The sequence below is a fragment of the Rhinatrema bivittatum genome, chromosome 5 (genome assembly GCF_901001135.1).
Source record: "Rhinatrema bivittatum chromosome 5, aRhiBiv1.1, whole genome shotgun sequence".
Lineage (NCBI taxonomy): Eukaryota > Metazoa > Chordata > Amphibia > Gymnophiona > Rhinatrematidae > Rhinatrema > Rhinatrema bivittatum.
Genome location: NC_042619.1, coordinates 242305718 through 242325146, shown reverse-complemented (window position 1 = coordinate 242325146; position 19429 = coordinate 242305718). Strand labels below are relative to the sequence as shown.

Here is a 19429-nt window from a genome sequence, read left to right as displayed (position 1 = left end):
CAGCCGACTCTCAATTTTTCCGGCGTCTGTTTCTCAAACTCGCTGACAGCTACGGGTTTGGAAAACGGACACAGGCAAAATTGAGCGTCCGTCTTCTGACCCGCTGGCTGATTTTTAATTTTTTTTTTGTTTAATTTTTACTTTTTTTTTTTTTACTTTTGGGGCCTCCGACTTAATATCGCTATAATATCGCTATGATATTAAATCGGAGGGTGTACAGAAAAGCAGTTTTTTCTGCTTTTCTGTACACTTCCCCAATGCCAGCCGAAATTAACGCCACCCTTTGGGCAGGCGTTAATTTCTGAAAGTAAAATGTGCGGCTTGACTGCACATTTTACTTTCAGTATCGCGCGGGAATAACTAATAGGGCCATCAACATGCATTTGCATGTTGCGAGCGCTATTAGTTTCATGGGGGTTGGACACGCGTTTTCGATGCGCTATTACCCCTTACTGTATAAGGGGTAAAGCTAGCACGTCGAAAACGCGCTTCGAAACCTGGGCTAACAGCGCACTGTACTGTATCGGCCTGTTGGTTTGGCCGTTGTTGAAAACAGGATACTGGGCTTGATGGACCCGTGGTCTGACCCAGTATGGCATATCTTACGTTCTTATGTTCTTAGAATATTCGATGCCCTAGGTGAACCTTCTGTCATACCCACCCTCCCCCATCTTGCCTATTGGCAGCAGCTCCAGCATAGCACTCCCTCCTGCTGGTGGTAGTGGCTCCAGCACAGCACTTCCTTCCTTGACAATATTGGCTCTGGCATAGCATCCTTCTGGGCCTCATGCTTGCAGGTTTCGTTGCCCTCAAAATTTCGGTGCTCTAGGCAACCACCTACTGGAAGCACTGGCCCTGGAAGGCCATAGCTTTTGTAAAGACACTGAAAAGATGGAAGCACTTCAGAGAAGGGATACCAAAATGACACATGCTCTACAAAACAAACCTTACACAGAGAAACTTAAGGAACTCAAAATTAATCTAGAAGAAAGAAGGAACAAGGGATTTGATAGAAACATATATAAGCAAGGAAGGGTGATGCTTAGGGACAACTAGGCATATATGGTGGACCAAAATGCCATACTGGGTCAGAGCAAGGGTCCATCAAGCCCAGCATCCTGTTTCCAACAGTGGCCAATCCAGGCTACAAGTACCTGGCAAGTAGCCAAACATTAAGTAGATCCCATGCTACTGATGCCAGTAATAGCAGTGGCTATTCCCTAGTCAACTTGATTATTAGCAGTTAATGGACTTCTCCAAGAACTTATCCAAGCCTTTTTTAAACCCAGCTACACTAACTGCACTAATCACATCCTCAGGCAGCAAATTCCAGAGCTTAATTGTACATTGAGAGAAAAAGAATTTTATCCAATTAGTTTTAAATGTGCTACTTGCTAACTTCATATCTAACTAGATAAACGACGCTTGACCGACGTGCCGCAAATGCGCAGTAGAGAGCAGCTCTACTGCGCATGTGCGGGCGAGCACGTCAGTCTTAGGAAAAAAAACATGGCGGCGGGCAGCAGCGGCGGTGGCAGCGGCGGTGGCGGCAGCGGCAGCGGGCGGCGGCGGTAGCGGCGGCGGGCAGCAACGGCCAGTAGCGAGGGAGGGAGGAGAGAGAGAGAGGGAGGGACGGACTGAGTGGGAGGGAGGGAGTGGGAGGGACGGAGAGAGAGAGTGGGAGGGAGTGACTGAGAGGGAGGGACTGAGTGGGAGGGACTGAGTGAGAAGGGAGGGATTGAGTGAGAGGGAGGGATTGAGTGAGGGGGAGGGACTGAGAGGGATGGGATTGAGTGGAGGGGGAGGGACTGGGAGGGAGGGACTGAGTGAGGGGGAGGGACTGGGAGGGAGGGACTGAGGGGGAGGGAGGGAGGAGTGGGTGAGTGTGTGGGAGGGAGGTAGGGGGTGGGGAAGAGTGAGGGGAGAGGGAGAATGAGGGAGAGGTGAGAGTCAGGGATGTAAGTGGAAGGGGGAGAGGGAGAATGTAATGTAGCCCGTTTTAACGGGCTTAACGGCTTGTAAATGCATAATTAAAGCAGCCCTAAGGAACTGATTCATTAAGGTCTTTTTGCATAGATACGTAATCTGTCCCTTAGAAAGTACATGTCACACAGATAAATCATATCTAGCCTCCTATGTGTTAGCTACTTTTGTTCTGAACAAAATTATTGCAGGGAAACTAGAAACTACTTATTTTGTTGCTTTTTTTTTTTTGTTCGTTTTTCACATTAGTTTTCTCCTGCTCCTTTGGTGTCCAGTTCATTTGAATGCAGCCTCTCTACTGAGCTACAGTGCCACGAGCTTCCTTTGCATCTTCCGGGGGGGGGGGTTTCCCCTCTATTTTCATATCCCCCTCCTAACTCAGCCCAGCCATCGCGACAATAGTACTCAGCAATTGTGTTGTGTTCTGGAACCCAGTATGGCTGCACCATGATTCTGACCACTAGGTGTCACTGCTGTGCGATGGCTGACTCCCTCTTTCCAGAGGATACTAATGCTGCCTCCACAGCATCTCCAGCCCATCCCATGGAACTGAAGTTAGCTTTGGGAATCACGGTTACTGGGCTAGCCCTAATTAGTTTATTTTAAGAGAGTTCTTTTTATTTTTTCATTTAAATGGCGTATATTACATTTTTCTGTCAATTCATGTCTAGCTGCCTGAGAAATGCTTTTGGTTTTAATATAAGTGGCTTCTTAAATGTTTTAGAGATTATTGAGCTGTTTTGATAAATCAAGTGGCAAGGAAAAGTATGCATTTTAGGGGTAAATTGCACATCTTTTTTTAATTTGGTCTCGTTGGGGGAAAAGAATGACACTGACTTCTCCTTTGTGGCAGCGATAAAGTTGTTCCCATCCACCCTTGCATTAAATTGTTGCCATGGTGATAAAATGAGAAATTAAGAAACTCACCTGCATTCTCCCTGTTCTGGTATTGGTGCTTAGCAGCCTATTTCTGCTTTATGCTAATCAAATAAAGCAAAGCCCAAATGAATCTGACAAATTATTACCTGGGCTGCAACTTCTGGGCTGTGGAAAGCCGCGACATTTCTATATATTTTATAATTAAGAGAATTTAAACTCCAGAAACATCTCGTGAGGGGGAGGTGTATGCCCAGTGCACTTCAGAACGTTGCTGCAGCCTCTTTAAGGTTCCCTACTGTAAGCTGTGAAATGAAATTATAGGATAAAGCGGAGAAGAGTTGGGGGAGGGGCATTAGAATAATGCATTGCCAATATGAAGTTTATATTTGCCAGCTGTTTGAACAGAACTAGTTTGTTTACCTAGCTGAATACCGTTCTTTCATGGATGACTGTCAGTCGAGGAGGTACGTTGTGACACTTTCCTTAATATTTAATGATCAGCCACTTGTTTTTGTGTGTTCTATTCACTCATTCTTCTCTTCTAAGATTTGATGGTCCTCGTACTCTCCATCTAATTTGCCAATCTCTCCTACGTGTAGAGCTCTGATTTGGAGAAATCTTTAAAGATGTCTGTTTCATGTTGTCAGTGTTCTGTATCTTAAAGATTAGCAACCTGTCTGTTTTCTGGGCCTCAGTTGCTCTTCCTGTGGTAATCTTCTTTAATCACCTCTCTCTTGTTTCTTCTTTTTTTTTTCATGCCCTAATAATGTATTCTTTTATTTTCAGTTCTGAACCATTTATTAAAACCATATCCTCTAGGGTTTTTTCCTCCTTGGGATGCCTAGGTTAATTGGTGTTCCTCTTCGGCTCTCTGGTACTCTGTGCTTCCATTTGCAACTACCCAAATTATTTTTCTCCCTATTTTATATTCTTTTCTCAGTTTAACCCAGACATAATCTACAGCCATGAGCCACAGAGCAGTGCTCCATCCAGAACTCTGCAGTCATGGGCTCCAGCCACTGGAGTGTCACCAGTGCCTGATGATTGGGACTCGTTTCCCAATAGGGACTTGTGAATGCTGCTTCTGCAGCATCCCCTGCCTTCCTGGGTCCAGGAATCAAAGCCATGTCCTCCATATTTGGGCCGTTGAGCAGGTGCACTCTCTGGGTTTTAGATTTTTTTTTTCCTCCCTAAATCCACTGTCAGGTTTTTTGAGCTATTTTTAATGTATTCGATTTACCATTGTAGTGCCTTCTGTGCCTAAGTAGGAAGAGGCTATGAGATCATTAAAAATGATCATTTGCTTAAGAATAAAATAAAAATCAGAAGGAACTGAAGATCTGCGAGTTTAACTTGACCTTTGTGATGTGAGCAAGCAAGACTTCTGTTTTAGTAAAACACAGGTAAAATGTAAACAGGAATGAGCCAAATTTTGGACCATAGGGATTGTGATTCAGAAAGCTGAGGCTTCATAGGAGCATTTTCTGAGATTAATTCTATCCCAAGGAGAGGTGGTGCTTTTTTCTGTTAACAGTGGAAAGGGAAATTGAGGGCTGGATTCTAGGACAGTTTTCATCCTTTATTTTTATATTGGAGTCTGGATTTTGTACCTACGTCCAAGATATCAACTTATGTTCAAAATAGGGACCAGAGAAAATACAGTGGGCCCGATACCGAAAAGCGCATTCAGCGCTCAGTAGCTGGTTAAGTAGGACTTATCCGGCTATCTAGCAGTTTGCTGAAAATCAGCGGCTGCTAGATAGCCGGATAAGTCACTTACCAGTTATCTTTTTAGCCAGTCAATGTATGGGGTGGGCAGTGGGTGGAATCAGCCATAGAGCCGGTCTAACTTAGCTGATATAACTTATCTGGCTAAGTAGCGAGATATAAGTGGATTCAGAGGCATAGCCGTGCCATTCCAGATCCCTTGTAATTTATCCTAAGTCATATCCAGCTAAGTTACTTAACCGGCCAGTGCTCAATATCAGGCCCAGTATATTTTATTTATTTTCAAATGTATTGATCACGTCTCTCCCATGACTACAAAGCAGTTTACACACATCTCAAAAGGAAACGGTCTATGCTGATCTTGGGTTCATTGCAGAACAGAGGTGTTTAAAGATGACGACATGGGAGATGTAGTTCTGAAGGACTCATTTGAATGCTGTAGAAGGGCTTCTGAAATACATGTTCCTTGAAGCACATTATCCTAGTGATGTGGGAATGCAGTGTTTTGAGCCCAAACCAATTAAATACATCATTGTAGCTAGTGCTGCAACGAAAATGGGATCTTAATTATTTTAATTGCCAACTAAATTATCAAACCTTTTTCCTAGTATGTCTGCCTTACGGTGATGTGAAATATTCTGCTTTAGGAATCTAAATGGAATACAATTGGACTTTTCTTTGAATTATTTTAAAGAGGCATTTTAAATTTTGAGTTGGCTAGGTTGCAATGCTTCTTTGCAGTAACAAAAGACCACAATTATGTTGTATCACATTTAGACTCCTCAACTAAACTTTCAGGATCATCTTTAAATATAGATAGTTTTAAGAACATTTAGAACATTAATTGCACATCTTGAAATGTTTATTATTCAAAAACTTAACTAATTCTAGTATGACAGATGGTAAATTTGCAACATACTGAGTCATCTCCGTTAAACCTCCTTATTAATAATCCCCTGTATATGCATAACCCTGACTTTTGTAGGGTTACAAAATATAACCATGCCAACTCCTTATATAATCACTGAGATCTTTACAATTTCAGTCTGTGGGAGAGATGCCCATTAACTCAAACATGTTATCTTCTTTCACCTGTTTACTTTATGGGTGGATTCGGTGAGGAGTTTCTTCAGCAGTTAATGTAGAGCAAGACCAAAGAATTTGATTAGTGTCAAGTATCGGATGTGGTATACTTGGATTTCAGTAAGGCTTTTGGCACAGTCGCACACGAGAGGCTGACAAATGAACTGAGCAGGCTAAGGCTGAATCCTAAGGAAGTAAACCGGTGAATGACGGGCAACAGACAATTGTGTTAAATGGAGTTTACAGCAAGGGATATCAGTGGAAAGACTCATGGATCGGTCCTGCATTCAGTTACGTTTACCTTTTATTTAAGTGATATTTTAAAGTGGTTAGTAAGGTTTGTCTTTGTACAGCGTGAGCACTCCAGATGGCCAAGAGTTTGGCAGCTAAGATTAAATGCAAAAAAAAAAAAAAGTATGCATCTAGATTGCAGAAATCCAAGAGAGCATTCCATGATACTAGATGAGGTACTGAAATGCATTAAGCAGAAGAAAGATTTCAGGGTGACCATGTCTTATGTTCTCAAGGTTTCAAAATAGCATGACAAAACAGGAGCAAGAGCCAGAAGCATGCCACAGTACATAGGGATTGCTGGCATCAGCAGGAAAAAGGAGGTGCTAATACTTCTGTTCAAATCATTGGAGAAATCTCATCTGCAGTATTGTCTTCAGTTCTCACTTCTGTATATACAGAAGTAGATACAGTAAAGCAGTGGTTCCCAACTTTGTCCAGGGGACCTCCCAGCCAGTCGGATTTTCAGGATATCCACAATGAATATGCATGAGAGAAAATTTGCATGCATTGCTTCCAGAACATGCAAATTTTCTCTCATGCATATTCATTGTGGATATCCTGAAAACCCGACTGGCTGGGGTATGGGGGTCCCAAGGACAGGGTTGGGAACCATTGTAGTAGTGGCTGTCCAGAGGCTACCAAAATGGAGCAGAGTCTGAACCATAAGTGCTATGAAATGAGACTAGTTTAGTTTTTATTTATGTATACATACAAAGAAAATTTCCACAAGGAAAGTAAGCACTAAGTACAGTATTCAATGTACAATGTACATAAATAAAAATTCTGTATTCATAGATTTTAAACAAAATAAGTGAGCAGCTATAGACCTAAAACTTTCAGTCTACATGAACATACATAAATCTTAATGGTTTCACATCTATCACTTACAGCACTCTTTAATGTAACAATGTAGCTAAATAGCTGTTTATACCCACAGAAGAAATAAGCCTATAGTATTACATCTATTGCTTACGACACTAGTATGAACACTCTTGTTAAATGGCTCTAACAGAAAGCCTGCGCTTATACATTCGCACACATTATTGAATGTCTTATTTATTTTTTTATTTATTGCCTATCTACAATTCTAGGCGATTTACAATAAACATACATAGTCAAATAAGCAACAATGGTAAAATAAAAGGACATATAAGCTTATCTGTTAGATCCAACTAATCATGAGTGGTATTTAAATGTTATAATTGATAAATCTGTGTAAGTAAATAGGTCTTTAGAATCTTCTTAAAATCAATTTACTGTTTCTTTTTTTTTTTTGTTTAGATATTGCATTCCACAATTTTGATCCCTGAATACAAAAAAGACAATTCCCAGACTCTTGTAGATGAACACATTTAAAAGAAGGAACATCTAGGTTCAATTGGGATCCTGATTGGAGTGTTCTGTTTGGGCAACATCTTAAGAGTAGTATTCATACTATGCGGTGCAGTATCTTTCACTCCTTTGTAGACTGTCATTAAAACTCAAAATTTAAGCCATCAGGCCACTGGAAGCCAATGATGTTTTAACAGATATGGAGTAATGTGAAAAAGATGGAATTTGGTCTATTATTCTCATGGCAGAATTTTGTGCGTATTGTAAAGCTCAAGTGGCATTTTTTGGAATATCCAAATAGAGCAAATAGAATCAATGGTGAACAAGGCTATAGAATGAATCACCTCTTTCAAGTCAGAAACATCCAAAAAGGGTCAAATTCTTCTAAGTATCCGTAATTTAAAGTATGAGGTTTATAATACCTTTTTTATCTGAGGATGAAGTGATAGCCACTGGGGTGCAACAGGGGGGCAATCTGTAAAGTCATCGCTACTGCCTCAAAGGCTTGCTTAAGAATAGCCTCACTCCTTCTATCATGTACATCCTTCAAGGCCTCTCCTCCCTTGATGGGGATAGTCATCCGCTTAGAGATGGCACATACCAGTGCATTCACTTTGGGGAAAATGCAAATACTCTCTCACAACCGGATCCAAGAGGTACTAGGCCTTCCAGTGTCTGACCCCCTTTAAAATTTGCCTCTGGGACGTCCCATTACAGATCAATCAATTCCTAAATGGCATCCATCACAGGGAAAAAAACAAGAGCCTTTACGTAAAGAAACCAAAATGGGATTCTTCCTCTGCTCTGACATGGCATCCAAAGTAGGGACACCCAGCTGTTTTGAGGTCTGGGAAATCAGGGCTGGCAGTTCATGGTTCGATACGGTTCCAGCCCTGGAGGAATTTCTCCATCTTCCAGGGAATCAGGATCAACCTCATCATCAGTGCCATTCGGATTCCTGTCCGAAACCCCCCACGGGGAACAGAGGCGAGCTCCGGTGCTTAAGTATAGGACTGAAAGAGGGAGGAGCCACTGGCTGAAGGTCTGACCAGACAGAAATGGGGGAAGGTGGAGTACTGTGCCTGAAGAAAAGCTTGTAAGCCTTGAAAAAATTCCAACCAAGAAAAAGCAGCCAGGTCCATACCAAGCCCAGAATTAACTGGAGCTGGTCCCACAGAACTGCCCTTGCCTGTGGAGGAGCCAGTCAAGGAAGAACAGAGGTCTGGTGAGCCCCCAGTCAAGGCTGTGACCAATCCATAATCTGGAATTTGAGGAACCAGGCTTAGCAAAATCCGAGGTAGACAACGCTCCCTGAGTGACTGAGCAGCGCTGACACAGGTTAGAAGCCAGGTTAGACTGAGAAGCCCTAATATGACAGGCAACACAAACAGGAAGATACTTAGGCTCCTTGCTTACCAGTGCAATCGTGGCAATAAATGTGCATCTGAATGGCTCAAGCGCCTAGAAGTGTGGCAAGGCGCACACACAACTTGTGCGCTGAGCTAAGCATGTGAACAATGTAAAACCTGAAGGCAAAGATAAAAAAAAAGACAGACCAGAGCTCTTTTACCAAGACAATTGTGTGAATAAATAATCCGTACCTAAGGCAATTTCTGGCTTTGACAGACTACCTTCCGGTTTGTTCAGTGTAAAACTTGTGCATGTAAAAAGCGCACACAAAAACCGAGAGCATGACACGTGCGGAGAGCCGATGCACTGCGCATACCGATGACCTGTAGAGGGCAGCAAAGCACACACGGGCCCAGGCAAAAACGCCAGCACGGCCTGTCATGTTGTGTGCAAGAAAAAAGCCTAAGTGTGGGGCCTAACCCACCAGGGGCCGCTTAACCCACCAGGCTACCCAGTCCCCAACCCGAGCAGGAACAAATGTCAGGATGGCGCGCCAAGAACAGAGACCGGAGGAAGTCCTGAAAACCCCTCTAACTGTGTCTGATTCAAGGTAAAACTTGCTTTTTCTTTGTTTTTTTAAACCTTACCTGAGCTCAATGCTCACCAGGTAAGCACAGAGACAGTCTCAGGCTGCGGGGGGGGGGGAGAGGGCATCTACCTTCACCGAACTCGCTCAGCCTCCTGCACCCACTGCCTTTCAGCTGAACAAGCAACTAAGTCCACACTGGGAAATCCAGCTACCGGACCAACACACACCTCTGAGGTACCATGGCAATCATCTCAGGAATTCTTCAACTGGGGGAGGGACTTTTAGGTATCACCGCAGGAGAGCGGGGCTTTCTTTTCCTTAATTTAGAATTTCAATTTCTCCTTCCAAAAGACTTGAGGCAATCCCCATAGGGAAATGCATATCCACCATCTGCTGGAGACGGAGAATGCTGCAGGCTGGGGGTCACTGCAGGGTTATGTATACTGTGACATCAGCTTGCTCAGTCTCTATCTACTGGCAGGGGAGCATAACCACTGGTCCTGAGTCCATCTGTCTATACAAAGGAAAATGAAATTATAGGAAATTAATTTCTCCAGTCCTGGACTTTTAAGGCATGACTACATACGCTCTCTTCTATATACTTCTCCTCAGCTTGACCTTGTCAGGTTGAGAGTCTTCCTCTACCCAGGTTAACTCCTGGGAAAATAAATCACCATTCTTACCCTGAACTGGCTGACTGACTGACTCTTTTTTTTTCCATGGAGGGTAAGGTCGGTGTGTGGACCCCCTAAGCCTGTGTATACCTTTCCCTCCAATACTCATACATGCCTCCAGCCCAACTCAAGGAAATTACTTTTCAATGGGGCCTGTTTAACTTTTCCAGTTACCCTCCCCCACCCTTTTTGAGGAATCAGGGTTTCCCAGACTACCCACAGCTCCCTCTGATTCATGTCACCATGCATAGTTTAAAACAGCAAAATCCCAACCAGTCTTTAAACACTGGGAGTTCTTGGATTCCTTTCTCTTTTGCCGTCTGTGGTCTGAATATCTTTGGCTTTGTGCGATATACATCTGCAACATTCCGTGGAGTGGTTTCCAAAGAAGATATTTCAGTGCAGTCTGGGCTGGCCCACAGAGTCTCAAACTGGTGATAATCACATCCCAGAACCATGGGATATAGAAGCTCAGGAAGTATTCCCACTTTTATATAAGCTTGTCTTGCTGAAGTTGTCAGTAGATGCCTAAACTGGATGGGGAATGTTGCTGGTCACCATGTATGCAGGTGAATGTTGTTTTCTTCTTGTATTTGATAAACATTCCCTCCGATCCTGCTGTCCGTCCCCCTTTTGGAAGTTTTCCTTTGTCAGTGGGTATTTTAACCTTTAGTGCTGTCTGTGTCACCAGGCTGACCTTCATTGGTTTGCTTTTTCATAGCAATAGACTTTGGCCAAATGGCCTCTCTCTCACAGTTAAGAACAGCTGGTAGACTTGGGGTCTGTGGACTGGAATATGAAACCGGAGCTAATTTTCTCTGAGGGTCATTGCTGAAGTCTTGCACTCACTGCTATGCCTGTGACCCTGTTGTGGGTTGCCTTTCTAGCTTGTATATTAGTTTTGGTATCAACTGAGCCTGATGGAAGGCATTGTCCACTTCCAATGCTTTCTGCAGAGTAAGCCCTGGGTGTCGACACATCCAAACTCTGCATGGGCCTGTCCAGCCTATCCAGGAGAACCTGATTAGCCACTTCAAGGCTTGTTTTCACTTCTGGCGTAGCCACTTCCATCTTGACATCTTTTAGATGATTGCAAAAGGGCTCTTCATGAACTTTTCCCAGGCTGTAGGGTGCCATGCCAGTACTGTTGGTATGTTTCCGAAATGTAACCCACCCTTTCCAGGATGACAGTTTTATCTTCCGAATACCTGGCTCTTCCATCTGGATTAGCAGCTTGAAAGGCCATTTGGCTTTTTCCTGCAGATTTGCCAGGTGTGTGTTCCAGGTGACTTCTGGCTAGCCAGCCATGTGAGCAGTTCTTTCAAAATTTCTTTAAGAAAACATCTGGGTCTTCACCTGCCTTCCACTTCCAGTGATGACACTGATTCTGAGTCATCCTCCCTGGGGTAATGAAATGAAATTCCAGGAGGACGACTCAGAATCAATGTCAGGAAATATTTTTCATGGAGAGGGTGATGGATGCCTGGAATGCCTTGCCAGAGGAGGTGGTGAAGGCAAACACGTGCAAGATTTCAAAAGGGCATGGGATAAACACTGTGGATCCCTAAAGGCAAGGGGAGAGGATAGAATAAGAGGCTTGGGGGAAACTTGCTGGTGTGGTGGATACTACCCTTAACAAATAAGCTGTCACATGGGGGTGACTTGCTGGTGTGACAGATTCTACCCTTAACAAATAAGCCTCAATTCTTTGATGCTACTCCATCAGTGCTCATTACTTCAACAGCAGGGGGAAAAGAGGAATGGAATTCAGTCAACAACCAACAAGGACATCGAACTGTACAGTCTGGGATAACAAATAAGCATGGAGTAACTAGCTTGATGCAACGGTTACTAACCTTAACTAAAAAGCCTGATATTACACTTCTGATGCAACTCCAACATTAGTCTCTGCTTCAACGGCGGGCGGGGGAAATTGGACTCAAACAGTAACCAACAAGAGTCCTGACCTTTGCGGACTGAGTAACTGATAAGTATGGGAAATCGATAAGTATGAGAGCTTGCTGGGCAGACTGGATGGGCCCATAAGGACCTTTTCTGCCATCACTTCTATGTTTCATTGTAAACAACTTTTGGAGGCAATGGGGTTGTCTGTGTTGTGGCTTGCATGGCTTGGGCTAGCTGCTCATGTAAGAGTTGAACCTACTCTCTGGAGTTGCTGCTACCCTTCAGTGAGGATCTGCACTACTCGCTTCATGTTGGCTTACTAGCTCCAGTAGCACAAACTTTCTTTTAAGGGCTCTGTCCTGTTTAGGAGTACATACACAACAAAACTTCTCCTTGGGGAGGGGGAGGATCTGCTTATTAGGTTCCCTCTCTCCAGGCAGAGCTACCCTCCTTAGCCTGCTGAAAAAAATCCTATGACCACAGCTTTAGCCAGACCCCCCCCCCCCCCCCCAACAAAAATGTTTTTCCCTTTTCCTTTTTTTTGTTTTTTTTTTAATTTCTTTTTGGCATGGTTCTTTGCCTGTGAAGAAATCCTCAAACTGACATCATATGTGGCACCTTGAATGGTCAGTGGCTGGCCAGAGAATATATTCAGATTAGACTCTGGCTCTTTGTTCATAAACTTTTTATTACTTCAGAAAAACAAACAGAAACAGTGCTGCTTACCTTAGCAGTTTTCAAAAGCAAAGGTCACAAATGTAATTCACAGTGGGACAGTGTTAGTCTTCCCTAAACTGCCTTCTCTTCTCTGTAGCTGCTTTTTTTTTCCCCTCTGGGCCCTGGCATCTTATCCATCTGCTCAGGGGAGCCATCATGCCACTAGGATTCCCTTGTGTCTTTGTTAAGGTGGACCAGGCTAAATGTCTGGTCCTGGACTTTTAAGAAGAGTCTAACATACCTTCTTTTACACACCTCTTGAGGTGTAGCTAATCTTCCTGAAGTAGCACAGCACATGAAGTGTTTTTAGAAGCTGCATTACTCATTGACATGGCAGTGAGCTACTTTGCATGCAATACAGCTCGTTACCATGATTTATGTAATATGTAATAGTGTGCTTTTATTGCATGTTAAATGCCAAAAATGGCATTTAATTCATGCAAACACGTTATTGCAGCTTAGTAAATTTTCCCATTAGAGCATTGAGGTATAAAATGAGAGAGAAATTAGATAAAAGAATTTTATGTAGAAACATGAAATTAAGAGTTTTTTTTATAATTGAACATTTCTAACAGACGTGTGATGTACAATAGAGTGAGAACCTCAGCAATTATCAATACTGGTTCTACTTATGCCATAACTGTTGTGTAGATAAATGGAGGATTTGGTTTCCAGTACTGGAACTGGGATACTTTTCCAAAGCACCGAGTTCACTGCTTTTATCTGAGTCTGTTTCCCTTCTGAGAAATATTCATGTTGAAAACATAAAGTGCAAAATTCTATAGAGCTGTCAAATTGCTCCATATTTTAAAAAATGCTAATTAGTTTATTTATATTTTATACAGCCTTTCACAATTACAGTAGTCTACAATAAAAAGCAATACAAAAACAATAAGCAAATTTCAAACTACAATAATTAAAACTATGAACAATCAAGATACCATCATAACCACTTATTATACAGAAAACAATATAAATAATAGAACAAGGATAACATCTTTTATATTAGAAAATAATCTAGGAAAAAGAATGAGCCAGATGTACAACTGGAGCTTTACAGAGAGAATGGATGATGGCAGATAAGGACCAAGTGGCCCATCCTGTCTATCCAGTTGCTCCCTTGTATGCTGCTCAGGCTAGGGATGTATCCCAGCTGTTAACAAAATGGCTTTTATTTATTTATTTTATTTAACATTTTTCTATACCGAACTTCATGACAAGATTCCTATCAGACCGGTTTACATAGAACTTAGGGACTAACTAAACATAACCAAATAACAGGAAGGCCGAAGCGCAGTTACATATAACAGGGAGATGGAACTTGGGGGCAAGAGTAGCCTGGAAATAAAAGGACAGCGAAAAAACTAGAGGTTGAGAACATATGTCTATACTGTGGCTGTAGCGGGCGTCTAGCCAATTGGGATGATTCTGGTAGAGTTATGTTAAAAAGTTAGAACTTAAGGGAAGGTTTGGAGGAAAAGCCAGGTCTTGAGTTTTTTTTGGAAGGTTAGCAGGCAGGGTTCCAATCTTAGGTCAGTCGGCAGGTTGTTCCAGATGATTGAGCCTGCTGTGGAGGATGCCCGTTCTTTCGTGGAGGATAGACGTGTGGTTTTAGTTGGGGGAACTTGAAGGGTTCCTTTATATGCTTCTCTAATTGGTCTTGCGGATGAGTATAGTTTGAATGGGAACTGAAGGTCTAGAGGTAGTTGGTTATGAATGGATTTGTGGATTATGGTGAGTGCTTTGTGTAGGATTCTGTATTTTATAGGTAGCCAGTGCAAGTTTTTAAGTATAGGGGTGATATGAGCTCCCCGGTTGGTGTTGGTTAAGATTCTGGCTGCTGAGTTCTGGAGTATCTGTAGTGATTTGGTGGCGGAGATCGGAAGTCCTAAAAGGAGAGTGTTACAATAGTCAGTTTTTGAGAACAGTGTTGACCGGAGGACAGTTCTGAAATCCTGGAAATGAAGAAGGGGTTTGAGTCTTTTAAGAACTTGAAGCTTGTAAAAACAGTCCTTAGTGATATTGTTGATTGATTTCTTTAGGTTCAAATGGTTATCAAGGATGACTCCTAAGTCTCTAACTTGAGTGGTCTGTGAGTTAGAGACTGTCTGATCTGAGCTGTTTGAGCGGTCGGGGGAGATAAGAAGGATTTCTGTTTTGGCTGCGTTGAGAACCAGGTTTAAGCTGGTGAGTAGATGGTTGATGGACTTAAGGCAGTCCTCCCAGTAGGAAAGTGTTTTTGTAAGGGATTCTTTTATAGGGATCACGATCTGAATGTCGTTTGCGTATAGGTAGTGAATTAGGTTTAGGTTTGTGAGCAGCTGGCAGAGGGGCAGGAGGTAGATATTGAAGAGGGTAGGGGATAGAGAAGAGCCTTGGGGAACGCCTAGAGTAGATTTGAAATTAGGGGATTCTTTGTTATTGATTGTCACCTTAAAGCTTCTGTTGTTGAGAAAGGAGTAGAACCATCTGAGGGCGTATCCAGATAATCCAATGTCTGAGAGGCGATTTAGGAGGATGTTATGGTTCACGGTGTCGAATGCCGCGGAGATGTCTAAGAGGACAAGTAGGAATGAATGCCCTTTATCTAGACCCAAGAGGATGTGGTCTGATAGAGAGAGGAGGAGGGTTTCAGTACTGGATGACTTACGGAAGCCATACTGGGAAGGGTATAGGATTTTGTGTTCTTCAAGGAAGTCCGAAAGCTGAGTGTTCACCACTTTCTCTGTGAGTTTCGCCAGAAAAGGGAGGTTTGATATGGGTCGGAAGTTGGAGAGCTCTTTTGTGTCCAGGTTGGGTTTCTTCAAGAGGGGCTTAAGGGATGCTGTTTTTAGATCATCTGGGTATATTCCTTGGGCTAGGGAACAGTTGATTATGTCGGCCAGTGATCTGGAGATAGTGCCTGGAATGAGGCGTAGAAGTTTAGTTGGGATGTGGTCCATCGGGTGGCTGGATGGTTTCAACTTCCTGAGAGTCGATTCAATCTCCAGTGGGGTGGTGGGTTCGAAGGAGTCTAGAGTGGCTCTGGTGGAAGATGTAGTGGTGAAGTTTAGGGCTGGTGGGGTTGAGTTGGTAGGGAGACGCGCTAGAGTGTTTGCAATTTTATCCTGGAAGAAGAGTGCTAATTCATTTGCTTTGGATTGAGCCTGGTCGTCCGGAATGGTAGGAGCAGAGAGTTTAGTGAGTTGAGATACATAGGAAAACAGGGCCCTGGCGTCGTATTGAATATTATGAATTCTGCTGGCATAATAGTCTTTTTTTGCCTGTAGAAGAGCGATCTGATAGAGATGCATGGTGCGTTTGTAATCGGATAGTGTTGTGGTGTTGTGGGTCTTCCGCCAAGTGCCTTCCTTGTGTCGGAGGTCTTGCTTCATCAGTTTAAGTTCTGGTGAGAACCAGGGTTGCTTCTTTTTTGTGTCCAATTGATAGTTTTCGTCGCTTTGGGGCAAAGTTTATTGGCTATCGACTCCGTGATATTGCTTTACTGCCTCTTGGACATTGCTGTTTAACCAAGTCAAATTTATATTATTCCCTCCTTGTTCTACTATTCTGGAAGTTATCCTATGTGAACCAATATCCAAGTCTGGAACCCACCCTCGACCCCATGTGTTTTACCCACCCTGCCCTCTATATCTATTGTAGATGTACTTAAAATTATGCCACAGTCTTAGCCTCCACTACCTCCATTGGAAGGGAATGCCAGGCATCCTCCACTTTCTGGCTAAAGAACTAGTTCCTCACATTTTCTCTGAGCCTGCCCCCTTCCAGCTTCATCTCATGACCTTGACTGTCTTATTCTATGGAAAATTGTGCCTTCCTGCAGCCTTTTCAGAACTTTACCCAATGCCTTGTATAAGTATTTGCTGAAAGATTGCTTAAAATGCACCCTTTTTAATTACCATAGGGGCCGACTTTAAATATTACGCGCGCGGGGTACATTTGTGCGCGCATGTTATAAAATCCAGGGTCGGCGCGCGCAAAGGGGTGCACCTTGCGCGCGCCAAGCCCGAGGGGAGCCCCGATGGCTTTCCCCGTTCCCTCCAAGGCCGCTCCAAAATCGAAGCGGCCTTGGAGGGAACTTTTTTTCGGCCCCCCTCCCTTCCCCTATCTAACTCACCCCCCAGCCCTAACTAAATCCCCCCCTACCTTAACTCCACAAAAGAGAATGTGCCATATCCATTGCAGACCCCTACGCCTGGAATTCCATGCCACCTGAACTCAGATAGGAGCATTTCACACAGAAATATAAGAAAAAACTCAAAACCCCTGCGTATCCCAGTTTTCCTACGGCCTCTCCCCGCTAATGCCTCTGTCACCCCTTTGGGTCTCCCATAGAGCTTTAAACCCATCCCCATAGATCTTGAATCCCTCCCTCATAGATCTTAAAAATTTGCCGCCATAGATCTTGAAACGCTGCTATTGTTTAACTTTGTACTGCTGTAATTTTTATATTTTGATATGCCTGTTTGTTTCAACTCCCTGTTTTATACTCCCTTGTTATTTATAACTTTGTCATTTTGTTACCCTTGTTCGATGTAAACCGGCATGATGTCCCCACGAATGCTGGTAAAGAAAAAACCTAAATAAATAAATAAATGCCAGAATTCCATTAATCTATACAGTGCTGAAGTAGTTAATGTTTAATGTAAAACACAAATCTGAAGAGGTATGGTCTGGTGGTTAGAGAACTAGACTGTGGTTCAGGAGAAATCTAGGGAATCTGTGTGATCTTGAACAAGTCACCATGTCTGCCTTTGCTTCTAGGACCTAGTTGAAAACAAGGGTATTTATTTATTTATTTGTTATTTTTATATACTGACATTCGATCTGAGATATCACATCGGTTTACATGCAGGTACTGTAGGTATTTCCTTATCCCCAGAGGGCTTACAATCTAAGTTTTGTATCTTAATGTGGATTTCCTAGTCAATGAGTTATGTTACCTGTTATAAGTTTATGCATATTTTATGATGGCCAGGCATTCTCTTGCATTCACTCTGCAGTTATTAGTCTGGTATTCATACTTTGCAGATATCTGTGTCACACTTACATGGTGATTGAATAAGGATCATCACAGCAGCAGTCTGATTTATGCATTAGCTCGAGCAGCTAAGCAGGAGAAGCTTTTGAAAAATATAGATAGGAATCTTTCCTCAGGAATAAAATCCAAAATCAGAATGGAATTGTGAAATCTAATTGATTTTTTTTTTTTTTTTTTGCTTTGTTTTCTTTGGTGGTTGTATTATGTAAAGATAATATGTCAGTGCAACTGCTTTTACACATGCTTGAGAATAAAAATAAGTTCTGATTAAAAAGTACCATTATGCGTGCTGTGCTTCCCATTTAACATCTGATTCCTGCCAGACCTAATGACCATAAAGTGTGTCCAGCAGGAATAAGGGCTGCCCATCATAGTAGATTTCCTGGTGCCCAGTAGCACCCAAGCTGCAAAGAAAATGAAAGCTCTGGGAGTTATTTTCTTGCCGTCTGTGAATAGATATAACAAAATGGCACTGTATAATGGTCTCAGAGCATTTCAAACTAACCATCTTTTAAACTGTGGTGTTCACAAATAAATATATGGAAGTGCTGCTGGTGGCTTTACAAATCAGCTTTTTTTTCCCACATGACGCACCTTTTGAATTGGAACAAAAGCACCCATTACTTTCAGAATTTATGATGCTACTTAAGAGAGTAATAGCATTAATCATAAAGTATATTTGTAAGAAACTGCATGGTAAAACCTGTTCACGGTCAGAAAATACAGCAACCTTCATTTATAGTAGAGAATTTTTTCTTCTCTTCTTTTGCTACATGTCATGAACCGTGGATTGTTTCTTTATGCTGTTATATGTGAGAGACCCATTCATTGCCGTTTAGCAGTAACATCCTCTCTTGCATTGCCTGCAGGCCCACCAGCTGAACCCTTCTGTGCACTACCTGCGTCTCAGGTTCTCAATAGGAAATCAGACACAGTACTACATACCAAAACTGGATGAGGACATCTATGAGCTGGTAAGCATGAGCCTGCCCCTTCCCCCAGATAGAACTGAAGCATGTACTACAGAGGTGATGCTCTTATACTGCTAATGGAATGTAGGATGAGTTTCCACGTCTAATTTACATAGGTTATGCAGGAATATTACTCCCTTAATACTGCAGTAAGAACAGTAAAAAGCTATACATTGCACAGATAATGCTCAAACACACTCTGGTGTGATATCTGTTCATATATACGCCTTTTTTTTATATATATATGTTCACTTAAGTGCAGCATGAAAAGAGGTTGTTTTGTTACTGTTGGTAGAGAGAATCTGGCTGAGTGTATGGCCAGATCACCACAGCATTCCTTGTCTGACATGGCGTGCAGCTCTAGAATTGACCTCTATAATTAGTTCTCTGACAACTTGACCTTGCCTTATTGAGGGAGTATTGCAGTGTAAAAGGGCCTGATTTTGAAGGACTTTTCTCTAAAGGGAAAATCTGTTTTATAAATCAGGACCAATATGTCAAAGTAACACGTAAAACATATATGAGAAGGAACTATTGTACTACTATGTTTCATTATAAACCCCTTTAGGTTGAATTTTTGTTCACCTAGAACTTCTAGGTTTAGATGCTTATATAATTGTAAATTTAGGTGTTTGTTTTCCAGCTAATTAGGGGTTTCTTTGAGAATACAAAAGTGTCCGTATTTTATCAGTGTTTCTGTGGTACAGGTACTATTACTGAGTACCTTTTCTAGTTGAATCAAATACATGTGTTTGTACAGTTAAGGAGTCATCAGTAAAAATGCACAAAAACAGAAAAGAGGACAAGGCATGCAAAAAAAGGGATAAGAGAGGACTAGAGAAATGGTGTTTTTCCAGTGTTTATCCAGTAAACACCTTTTTTT

General features: G+C 42.4%; 1 protein-coding gene across 10 annotated transcripts in view; it reads left to right on the top strand.

Annotated features, from left to right (window-relative positions):
* TIAM1 (T cell lymphoma invasion and metastasis 1) overlaps positions 1 to 19429 on the top strand; it is a 357042-nt gene that overhangs the window by 180478 nt on the left and 157135 nt on the right. For all 10 annotated transcript variants that reach the window (XM_029603612.1, XM_029603607.1, XM_029603606.1 and 7 more), the window contains one exon: positions 18445 to 18549. In XM_029603612.1, the coding sequence (XP_029459472.1) occupies positions 18445 to 18549 (105 nt within the window). The remainder of the gene's footprint in view (positions 1 to 18444; positions 18550 to 19429) is intronic.